Source organism: Lacerta agilis, chromosome 16 (genome assembly GCF_009819535.1).
Source record: "Lacerta agilis isolate rLacAgi1 chromosome 16, rLacAgi1.pri, whole genome shotgun sequence".
Taxonomy (NCBI): domain Eukaryota; kingdom Metazoa; phylum Chordata; class Lepidosauria; order Squamata; family Lacertidae; genus Lacerta; species Lacerta agilis.
In genome coordinates, this window is record NC_046327.1 from 27,070,523 (window position 1) to 27,083,246 (window position 12,724).

Consider the following 12,724-nt stretch of genomic DNA (forward strand, 5'->3'; position numbering starts at 1 on the left):
AATCTGGAAATAAAGGTTACTGATTTCAAAATGGCTCCACTTTATAAAAGAAAAATAGATTTCATTTGTGTCACATTTCAAAAACTACAAATGCCATTACAAGGTATAATTGGACCCCACAGTGATAACTCCTTCATTGGGCTATCAGGAAGCCCAGGTGAGCAAACAGAAGAGATCCACAGGTCAAATACAGGACTCGTAGAAGAATAGAAAATAAACACACACAAAAGGCTGAAGTGAAATACTGGACTCATTGGAAGTAATGGTAGGAAAGTGGTCCAATATACCTAATCCAGAAAAAAATTTCAAATAAGAAAAGGGTGTTGTAAGTTTGCACTACAAAAGTTGTAACTGCTGTTTCAGGCCAAACCAGCTTGCAGCTGCATTAACTTTCTAGGGACACCTGCAGTCATTTGCAGTGTTTTGCTTTTAATTTGTTTTGTTTTTCCAGAGGAATGTGACAATTTATTATTATCATCACTACTGATGGTACTACTATAACAAAAATGGGTATACTCCAGTGCTGTTGGTGTAACCACATTTTAAAAAAATGTTATAGGCAGAATGTTAAATGTTTTCTGTATCCTGTTTTAAGGACTGACTTGGGATAGAACAGACCCCAGTTATCTTAGGTGTTTCATAGCTTCACTTACCATTCATTTCAAGAGGGGGGAACATTTGGATTCTTAATAACTTAAGTGCATTTCATTTTTAAAAATATGAAAGGGGGGCATTTCAAACCCCACAGCGCAGCTGACCTCACAGTTCTTGTGGCGTATGAAGTACCAGTAGTTCTGGTTTGCAAAAAATATATTTAAAAATTTACATTCATTTTAAACAGCTTTTGGGTTTCACATCAACACTATTAGCACTGTGTGTGTTTAAAAGCCACTGGGGAGGTGGTGGTGGGGGAGAGATTTCCAGTTCCTCAAGCAGTTTAGAAAAATGACGCTGCACATTTAAAACTTCTCCCACAGAACTCTACATATGTCCATGTTATGAAACAAAATCCCTGACTTGAGTCCTGCTGTGCATACTAAACATAGAGATTTCTCTCCCCTCTACAGCTTTCAGCCGTGCCCCTGTTCCGATGGCAGTGGTCCGAAGGGAACTCTCCTGTGAAAGCTACCCAATTGAACTGCGCTGTCCAGGAACAGATGTTATCATGATTGAAAGTGCCAACTATGGCAGGACGGATGATAAAATCTGCGACTCTGATCCTGCTCAGATGGAGAATATCCGCTGTTATCTGCCAGATGCCTATAAGATTATGACTCAAAGGTAGGTGTTTGACATTCTTGCGCGATGGATTTTGTTTTAATCTTGCTTGCTATTTATGAACTTCTGTGTTTGTGTGAGGCTATATAGGCTCTTGAAATGTCTGTGTTTGAGAGACTAAAATCATTCCGCGAAATGGCTGCTTCCAGAGGCCAAATATTTGTTGCACAGCAACCCTGCAGCCCACACCATTACTTTGAATCCCTGTTTGATATTAAACCCCTGCCTCTCTGGTTTCTTGAACACATCAATTTCCCTTACTCTGCTTACCTCCGCACTTTCCCTCTCCCTCCAGCACACAGTCTTGCCCCTAAACTTTGGCTGAGGCTTTCTGTGACAATAGCCTGATCATGAAATTGTGAATTACTGCTCATTAACTTCAGGTGTGTCTTGAATGCATTCATAGACTGACCTCCCACAAGAGGTGGTGCACTCTCCTTCCTTAGAGGTTTTAAAGAAGAGGTTGGATGGCCAACTGTCATGGATGCTTTAGCTGAGATTCCTGCATTGCAGGGGGTTGGACTCAATGATCCTTGGGGTCCCTTCCAACTCTTAAGATTCTCTGATTCTTGACACCTGGTTCACCACACCTATAGCCTTTCAGTGTTCTCCAAACTGGGTCCCCCAAATAACCCTTCATATTTCTACAGCTGTTTTGTGTTCACATTCTCTCACCAGATGTTACAACAGTCCTCTTAAGATCAGGTGGATTGCTTAAGGTCACCATGTGAGTTCACGCCAGGGTCCAAATTCAAACTAAGAATTCATAAATTAGCTTTAGCACTGTGGCAATTTCTCTCCACCATCAGAGGACCTACTATTTTCAACAACCACATCTGGTTTGTCTTTCTCTTTTCCCTTCTCCTTTCCTCTTTTTTTAAATAAAAAAGAAAAACAGAACCAAAACCTATACCCATATCATTCTGCTGGTGCAACCCATCTTAGATCAGGATGTGAGCCTGATGTGTAGGACACCTCCCACCAGTTGGAAGATCAATGCACTTACATCTGACTAAATATTCCTTAGATATGTATCCTCAGAGTTAGAAATCCTTCAGGCAACATGCACATTTTGCAACTGGTGTGGATCCAACTGCAACCACATGGAGATCTCTGGATGCCAGGTTGGCAACTGATATCTCCATCTGGCTGGCCCCTCCAGTTTTCTTATCAGGTAAGCAGAATATTTATTGCATTCATCTCCACCTTTTTCTCCAAGAAGTACATGATTCACCCCCCCCCCTTAGTTAATCCCTATAACTGTGAGATAGGGTAAGAGGCTATGACTGGCCCAAGGTCACCTAGTGAGCTTCATGACTGAGTGGGGATTTGAACCCTGCTCTCCCAGGTCCTAGCCTGACACTCTAACCACTAGAACACACTGGCTTCTTAGAGAATTTCTGCTGTGGAGCAGGTATATAAATTAAGTAGTAAAAAATATGGGGAAAGCAATATGAAGGGTCTGAACCATTTTCCTTGAAACTTGAAATTTGTTTTATTCTTTATTGTTTTATTTGATGTTTCAATGTCTTGTAAACTGCTTTGTTATATATATATATATATATATATATATATATATATATATATATATATATATATATATCTCACAGTATAAAAATGAAAATAATAATAATACATTTCATTGGAAAAAATGGTCCCACATTGTGACAACTGCAACCTAGGTTTAAGGTGCCATTTGGTGAGTAGCTGATATATCTGTGTTTCTAACACTGGGTATTCTTTATGCAATTCTGCAATACCTAGCTCCTCACAACTTGAACAAACTTAATTGTATGTAAAATATAAACTCAGAGTATATATATATATATATATATATATATATATATATATATATATACACACACACACATACATACACATACACACACACACACACACACACACAGTGCATGGTAGAATGCAAACATGAAAATGTGATTCTTAAATACGGCTGATTATGCAGAAGTGACTTTGACATGATTCATCTATTAAATGTTTGCTGAATCTTGACTAATTTTTGTTTGCAAAAGAAGTAGAACTTTAAAAGACTGTCCTTGTTTTATTTCTAAATTTCTGGTTGTTTACATTTGTGGTAAAAACCAAAACAAGATGCACTTTTCATTGGTTTATTTGTAATCCCCATTAATTTCAGTGGTGGGACCATTTAAATACTAGGGGGCTAAATACTAGGCTAACCTTCATCCCAGAATAATCATTTTATAGCTGAGCCTCTGTGAGATTTATTATAATGGGAAATGATGGCATGCTGTAACTGGAGAGTCTTTGGCCTTGTGGTTTACATCTGTAATTTGTGTGCGTATACAAAGTTGCTTTCTGTGGACGTTTCAGCTGTGGGATTATTTATCTGTCATTTGTTAATCACTTAGCTGGAATGCAGGATTTGTGCATTTCAAAAAAAATGTATTTGGCTTTACTGGGAACATCAAGTTCTTTGGAAAACAAATGATAATAAAAACAAGACTGGGTTGAAGGAGGGGAATTGTGCAAGCAACACATGGACCTATGCAGCCTCACACCTGTGATGTGTTTAGATTTTTCTAATGCCTGAGCAGAGCTTCTATGTGACCATGGTTAAGTCAACAAAGGGTGCTTTGAAGACCCAGTATATCTAGGGAACCAAGGATTTTGGGATTGGGTGCGTATAGCATGGTAGTCTAAACAACTAAGCCTCTTGGGCTTGCCGATCAGAAAGTCGGTGGTTCGAATCCCCGTGATGGCATGAGCTCCCGTCGCTCTGTCCCAGCTCCCACCTAGCAGTGCAAGTAGATAAACAGGTAGTGCTGTGGCAGGAAGGTAAATGGCATTTCCGTGTGCTCTGGTTTGCGTCACGGTGTCCTGTTGCTCCAGAAGCGGTTTAGTCATGTTGGCCACATGACCCAGAAAGCTGTCTGTGGACAAACGCTGGCTCCCTCGGCCTGAAAGCAAGATGAGCGCCGCAACCCCATAGTCACCTTTGACTGGACTTATCCGTCCAGGGGGCCTTTACCTTTACCTTTCTTTTTTATATATATAAAACAAACTTCATTAGGTATAAAAATTTGCACACTTGTCACTTGACAACAAAAAAATACATCACGAAAAGAAGAGAAGAAAAAAGAATACACAATATTGACGTACATAGAATTATATGTGCATAAAACAGACAATTATGGATCTCTCTTTACCCCTCCCCATCACCTGGTGTTGACTTCCAGCCTTATCTTTTATTGCGGTTTCTGTAACTATATCTCTTCAGCAGCAGGTTGGTTGGCACAGGTTTCCACTGATTTGGATAGTAAAGATAAAGGTAAAGGTAAAGGTATATTAGAAGCAAAAAAACTTGTTTTGATGAATTGGAAGAGCCGTAAAAAGATTCCATTGAGCACATGGATTGATAATATGGACAGATTAGCTACATATGAACGAACTGCATGTCGTTGCAAATTAAGAATGGATAAATATGAAGAAATCTGGAATGAATATTTAAGTGATAAGCCGGACAGTGGTGGGAGGTAGAGGGAGGCGAGAGAGGTGGGGAAACAGTGTTGTTAAAAAAAAGGTGTAGTCATAGGTATATCAGTGTATTTAAATTTGAATTGTCAAACTGTGTTATTATTGTTGTTATGGTTTTTACTGTTTGTGTTTTTTGTGGTTGATGCTTGTATCAAAAATAAAAATATTATTATTATTTTTAAAAGGTAAAGGTAAAGGTACTATCCAAATCAGTGGAAACCTGTGCCAACCAACCTGCTGCTGAAGAGCCCCTTGACCCATGGGCAGCGCATTGGGCTGCTTTTTGCCCTGCCCCAGCCATTTTCAGAACAACAGTGTTCTTAACTGCGTGTTAAACTCAATGTGTGTTTCGCATCTCCCGTGAAACGACACTTATTATTGCAAGTGAGTCTGCGCTCTGTTGTACGCTGAAAGGAGAGAACCAAATGAAAATGACAGAATTAGGAAGAAGTTATTTGATGTACGAGAAAAGGCTGAAGGAACTTGACATATTTTATGTTACTTAAAACAAAGATAAAAGTTGTGCTTTGCACCAGCAAACGGGAAGGCAGTTTCTCATCATCTGTTGACCAGCTGCTGGGAAGGATTCCCTCCTTCTTCTCAGCATGGACCCCATCATAGCAGGCAGCTACTATAGTGTAGGGGGTCACTTTGGGGGTGTTAAGGGGAAACTGTTCTTTTATCCATTTTCATTTCCCATTATGTACAATGTTTTATCCTTTTTCATTTTCCTTTACAGTGTTTTTTTTAAACACACACACACACACACACACACACACAAGCAATTTTAAATATTTTGTGCAAACTGTTCAGAGCCTTAGAAATAGGACGTGATATAACTAACTCTAATTACATTTAAATCCCTAAAAGGGGACCATAAAGAGAACAGAATGGGTGGCTGTTGAAGAGTTCTAGAAAGGCAAGAAGCAACAAGGCCAGGTTGGATCAGAGTAAATATAAACGATGTACTAACTAAGAAATTCTTCCTGGTTGTGACACCTAGGAGTTAAAGCAGTGTGGTTTCTGAATTTCCTGCAGTAAATTTTCTTAAGCAATTCTTTCATATATTTCTTTTTAAAAAGGAAGGGGACCACCACCACTATGTAAATTATGACAGCTATGAATACAGTTCCAGAGTGGAGATATTAGTCTAGCCTATACCAAGCTGGGGGGCCCTCCAGATTTTTCAGACTGCAAGTCCCAGCAGCTCCCAGGCACCCATGCTGCTTGGGTGCTGATGTGTGTTACAGTTCAAAACATCTGGAGGGCCCCAGGTTGGCAAAGGCTGCATTAATTTATACAAATGGTGTCTCCGTGTGACAATTGTCCCAGTATGTTTTCTTGCATGGAGCAAGCATCAATGATAAACTGGCCCTGAGATGATATGCATATTTTGTCAATGGGTGCCTGGTTTGTAATAGCGCGTGGGGCATGGAAATCGCCATCTGATTCACCTGCAGGCGCCAATCGATGAACACGTGTGCATGAACGATCTTTGAACGACCATAGTTCTTCCCGGCGTATGCGTGGTTTTGGGTTCAGGCTTTCAGGATTGGACCTCAATTTTGGTTGATGAGAAAATAGTGTGTGTGAAACAATACATTAATAAGCTTCATTTTATTGTAGTATCATGTGTTAACACCTTGCAAGATGTTACATTTAATGTTGGCATCACTCCAAACACTGATTGAGTTTTATCGAGTCTGATTCCTTGGCATGGAATCAGTGGTGGCCAAAGCCATAATAAATTGATATTAGACTGAAAACCAAACCCATGCCTCAATGGAGAAGCTTTACCTGGTGGTGAAACTCCAGAACAGGGAGCCCTTTCGCTTGTCCTCACCAATATCTGCTTAATGGGAAACACAGAAGGGCCTCTGCAGTTGGCTCTAGGGGATGAGCAGAATGGTATTGGGGAAAGCAGCTCTTAAAAGCATTCTAGCCCTGAATTTCTTCAAATGTTTGGAAACAAACCATTGGCCTTGATATGTGGAGTAGAATCACATGCTCCCTCCATCTTTTGATTGCAATTTGTACCCACTGAAGTTTCCAGATGCTGTTATTGAGTGGCCTGTCAGGCTTGAGACTGAACTTCATGATAGGATAGATAAAAGGAGACTCAGAGGAGATATGATAGGCATCTTCAAATATTGAAAAGGCTTTTACATGGAGGATGGAGCAAGCTTGTTTTCTCCTGCTCCGGAGGGTACCAATGGCTTCAAGTTACAAGAAAGGAGATTCTGACTAAACATCAAGAAGAACTTTCCGACGGTAAGATCTATTCGACAGTGGAACAGATTCCCCCAGGAGATGGTGGACTCTGCTTCCTTGGAGATTTTAAAGCAGAGGTTGGATGGCCATGGGTGCTTTAGTTGAGAGACCTGAAGGAGCGTCTCCAACCCCATTGTTCAGTCTTTTTCAATTACACAAAAAACATAATTAAAAACACCATATTATGCCTAGGTTCTGTTGTCTTAAGTCCCTTGTTCAAGTCTCCTGTTGCTTTTCACGGTCTCAGTTTATACTAGCACACATTCGAAGGACCCAAATCACATGCAACCCTGGCCAGATCTACCCTTTTCAGAGATAGATGCATCCAAAGTTATCCAACAGAACTTACCAAGTTTCTCATTAGTTATGACCCACTTATAGTTTCACTAAACGCCTTTGGCTGTGTTGGACAGTTTTACAAATATTCCTTATAATCCGTTAGTGGGGAGTACATAGTTGAAGATGTTTATCATTATTTGCTTCTCTGTTTACAAGGAGGTCAGATGGAAATATTTGGAGCAACTCCTCAGGCATCTTTTAATGGCCAAATTGGCAAAAATTGAATTCTTGTTAGCTAATACTGAAAGTAACCTTGCTTTTTCAGTGGTATTTGTATGATGAAATTTCAAATCAGTAATTATGTTGATTGTTTTAATGATTATTTAAAAAATGTGTGTGTGCACGTGCACTTACGTGTGTGTGTATCACTACCATTTTTTTGTAATGTGGTTTACAGGAATCAAAGGACTGAATGATTGTCACAGTTTGATTACACATAAACTTGATTGCACTTACTTTTATTAAAATATTTCTAGCACATATTTGCCCATCCAAGGTGGCTTCCAGCAATAAAAATTACAAAAATGGGAAATAAAAAAAAAAATTCTAAAACCATCAGATTCACAAATGCACACACAAACACGAGTAAAAACCAAAAAGACATAGGCAGCAGTAACTACTGTCCAGCCTATAAATATATCGATCAAGAAAGTCCCAAACTGCCAGCTGGAAGAGGAGTGTCTTAAAGGCCCCCCAGAATCCCTGAAGTATGGGAGCCTGTCACAAATTCACTGGCACGGAGTTTGAGAGCCATGGGGTCACTATAAATAAAGCTTTCTCCTCATAGTTGGAGACTCTGAACTGTCTTTAAAAGCAACCCCCATGCAGCGTGCAATGCAGTAGTCAATGGATGTGACCAGGATATAGGCTATATGTATAGGTTAGACCTCCCCAGGTAGGGAGGCATACCATCCAACAGGGCTGGCACAGGATGTCTTGCCACTTCAGGCAAAACTGAAAATACCACCAGCTTTGCCACAACAGCTGCCTCCTCCATTGCCTGTTCTTCCCATGCCGCCGCCACTGCCACCGCCTCTTCTGTGTCAGGCCACCTTCTTGGTATGTGGATGCAGAGGCAGTGGTAAATCTCCTTCCAGAGTCAAGGATTTCGCACCTTGCAGTACCTCTACCTTGATTTAAGCTCTGTTTGTTTGCCCACATCTATTCCAGAACTTACTCCAGGTATTGTCTTAGGATTTCAGTTGCCTCCCTGAGACCAGAGGATAGAAAGAGAGGTAGAATTGTGAAGACAGTGCAACCCAGACCTTGGGGTACTGTCCCCCTCAGCAGATTCATGCAGAACGATGTTGAAATACATTGTTTGCAAGAAAGGCCCCACCACTAATTTGGAGCTTTTCTGGAGACCTTTTTCCTCCCTCTCCATTACTCAGAGGTGATTCAGTGAACCCCACAGATTCCCCCTGCAGCTAGCTACTGTTTTGCAGTATCTGATTAAGCAGTTTCTCAGATTAAGGAACAAAATCCCAAACCCCTGACCTCCATCATTGTGTGAGCTCATGACACCTTCCCTCTGTGCGGGAGAAGCGCCAAAGCTGCTCCTGTCATTGTTTCTGCAAAGCATCTGAGGCTTGTTGAACACAGTGACGGTTAATTAATACCTGTGGAGGAACACTTCAGATGAGAAAGAGTTGTCACTGACACTTTGTTCTGCTGTCTGAGAGGGGTGTGCTGCATTTCTTTAATCAGCCTGCCGTGGATGGGTGCAAGAGCCCAGAGCAAGTGCTTCTTTTAAGTGCCAGGTAAAGGCCAAAATGTGCCGAAAACCAAGAGCTGGGGACTCTTCAGAAAAGTAGCCTGGCAAAGGTGGGGTGAGGGGTGGAATGGAAGAAGGGAACCTAGGTTGATGCCCACTATCTTGCCTCTAACCAAGAGTAGCTAAGTGAGAGCCATTTACCCTACACGTCAGCATTGCAATTAACCCCTTTGCTCGGTCAGAATAATAATTTATTTGAGGTGTAAAACTTGCCAAACCAGCAGCACCGTGATTCTGCAAAGGAGTATGTCATTGGATGTGTTGGTAAATGACTTCCTGCTGGTGAACATTTTTATCTTACCTGTGAATGTGCCTACAATTTTAAGTCTTCTTTACGCGGATAATTGGGATGTATTAATTTAATACTTTTTAATCTCACACTGCCTCTAGATTGTTCAAGGCACCATGCAGCAATCATATCCCAGTCTCTCTCTCATCCCCCCCCCCGCTTCACACAAGCCCTGTGAGAGAGTGCCAAGAGATAATCCCGCAGCAATAGTTGGGCAATACTTTTATTAGGACCAACTAGAAGTAAGCTTTCAGGTTCATCAAGCTGAATGTTTTGCAAATAATTTTTTTTAAAAAAAAATTGGTGATGAGGGGATTCTAAAGATGGAAAAGCCAAAACCTGCAAATTATAATAGTCTTAAATTGGATCAGGAGACTTAATAGTTTAGGCTGTGCTTGGTGCAAATAAATTTTGGGTGGTCTGTTTTGGAAAGTACCGAACGTAGCCATGCAAGAAAGTGATCATAGAACTGTAGGAACATTAGTCTACCACCTAATTATGGGACTTTGCCTATAGGGGAATGAACATGCATTTCAACCACTGGATTAAGCTACCTAATTTGCCTTCAGTTGACTTTTGTACCACCTGAAATTAATCTGTAGCATTAACAGAAAAAAGACCATGCTTTTCTTTATTTCTGCTCATGGTGTCACAGGGGAACCCAGTGTTCATTTAGTGCTGGAGACGGAGCCAAATAGCTGCTCATGTTTATATTTTCAAAAGAAGACTAACCACCTTTCTTTGTCCCTATAGTTCTTGCACCGAGCAAACTCTAATCTAAGTAAACTGCATAGCACATTCTACTTTAAAACAATTGCAGTCTGCATACCTGGCTTTTTCATCTTCACCCCCCCTCCCATTCCTTAATATTCAGTGTGATTAAGATTTCTGATTAACTCAAAAGCTGCTTCACTTTTTTGTGACTTTTGTTGAGGAAGAAGGTCTGAGGGTGGCTTCTAAGCACATTCAGTACACAGAGGCAGACCCTCCAAGTGTCCCTATCTTCCAGGGGCGGTTCCAGACTTATAGAATTTGATCCCAGAATCTCCCACTTTTCCTTAGGACGTCCCTATTTTCATCAGAGAAATGTTGGAAGGTATGGAGTTATTATTACTATTATTATTTACTAAATTTGTATATACCGCCCTATACCAGCAGGTCTCAGTAATCCGACCCCCGAGCCATCTGAAGGCAGCCCTGTATAGGAAAGTTAATGTTTTATTACATTTTTATGTACATTGGAAGCCACACAGAGTGGCTGGGGCGACCCAGTCAGACGGTTGGGTACACATAATAATTTTTTGTTGTTGTTGAATAGGACATTTGTATTTTCATCAGATAAATGTTGGAGGGTATGCAGAGGTCAGGGCGCAGCTTACATGCCTTGTCTTTGTAAACCACTTACAGGTGGGTAGCCGTGTTGGTCTGCCATAGTCAAAACAAAATCGAAAATTCTTTCTAGTAGCACCTTAGAGACCAACTGAGTTTGTTCCTGGTATGAGCTTTCGTGTGCATGCACACTTCTTCAGATACCATAGCATCTGAAGAAGTGTGCATGCACACGAAAGCTCATACCAGGAACAAACTCAGTTGGTCTCTAAGGTGCTACTAGAAAGAATTTTCGATTTTGTTTTGTAAACCACGTTCAATTTGTTTGGTTTTTTTAACATGCAGTGTGTAAATATTATGAAACAAAAGTGAATAAAATATATGTGCGTGCTTTACAGGTTTGGGCCCAGCCCACGCGAGCCCACTCCCCCCTACTACAAACCTCCATGTGCGCCTACCCAGACCCTGAAATCATCATCTGAGGCCCTTCTTTGTGCGCCACCTCCTCTAGAGGTCTGGAGGGTGGCAACACGAGAATGGGCCTTCATTGCAATGGCTCCCCATCTGTAGAATGTTCTCCCCAGGGAAGTTCGCCTGGTGCCTTCATTATACACCTTTAAGCGCCAGGCAAAAACGTTCCATTTTAGCCAGGCCTTTGGTTGATTTGATTGACATTCTACGCCCTTTTAAAATGTGGGTTTTTTTGGGGGGGGGTTATTGGGTTGCTTTAATTTTGGTTATATATTTTGTGGTTTTATATTTTGATTTTGTTCTGTGAACCGCCCGAGGCTTCCGGGTATAGGGCGGTATATAAATTCTAATTCTAATAACAATAACAATAATGATGATGATAATTTAGGTCCACACACATTCTTTCAAATCTGTGAAGAGGGATAATGTGACAAGCTGTTGGTGTCATGCACGCCCCACATTATCTCAGTGATTCTTGCTGTACGGCTGTCATTCCTCACCCCCCACTTGCACCCCACACAGTTTGTGCTGGTATGATGAAAAGCCCCAGACCTCCCGTGGTGGGAGGCCTCGTACAAATTGCTTGCTGCATGCAGCTGCCTCCACAATCTTGTATTCCACGCTCGGTTTTAAGAGCAATATCTCGTGAGCGTTTTGTAATCATCCTGCTTTCAGCTACGGTGCAGTGTGATGATCAAGAGAGCAGCAGATGGTTTTAGAATTGTAAATCCATTCTCCTGGCAAATTGGAAAGGACGCACAAGAGCTAGGTGTGTCTTGCCAGTAATATTGCATATTTCTTGGGGCTGAGCCAAAATATGCAGGATACAAAGAGAGCCCTCTTTTGCCGGGGTTTTTTTTGGGGGGGGGGATGCTGTGAAAAGTGCTCATTCCGTGATCCCTCATTGCCCACATGTAACCAGTACATTAAGCTTCACCTTCACTCTAAAGGGACTTCATTTTCTTTGCATGACATCAGCAATTAGACAGATCTATTTGGCTGCCCGGTGTCATTGTACCATAATGTCCAGTATGTGCTCCCTGATTTAATGGGATCTGTTGAAGAGGAACGGAACAGAGATAAAACCTGATGCGGAAGCAAAGTGGGCATCAGTGGGGATGATAGGGGCTTAGATCAGAGGACCACAACATGAAAATAGAACCAAAAGAATATGCAGTTTAGCTCTCATATTACCATATTTGTGAGAAATGGATATAGATGAAGTTTAGCCTTAGTCAAGGTTGTCTGCAATGGACTTAACTTTATTTTAGGCTGAATTTTCAATTTTACTGAATTTTACCCAAGACTTTCATCAGACTACTATTTAGCAGCATGTAGCTGGAAATCTTAAAAAGTGGGTTGAGTGATGTTGTGCCTAACAGCAGTGGGCGATGCATTTGACCCTTACATTCTGGACAAAAGGTAAGAAGGCTGAGGCTCAGAAAAAGGAGATAATCACA

General features: G+C 41.1%; 1 protein-coding gene across 27 annotated transcripts in view; it reads left to right on the top strand.

Moving 5' to 3' along the window:
• Positions 1 to 12,724, top strand: part of ADGRL3 (adhesion G protein-coupled receptor L3) — a 337,100-nt gene that overhangs the window by 21,535 nt on the left and 302,841 nt on the right. For all 27 annotated transcript variants that reach the window (XM_033172836.1, XM_033172842.1, XM_033172845.1 and 24 more), the window contains exon 2: positions 1,068 to 1,281. In XM_033172836.1, coding sequence (XP_033028727.1) covers positions 1,068 to 1,281 — 214 coding nt within the window. The remainder of the gene's footprint in view (positions 1 to 1,067; positions 1,282 to 12,724) is intronic.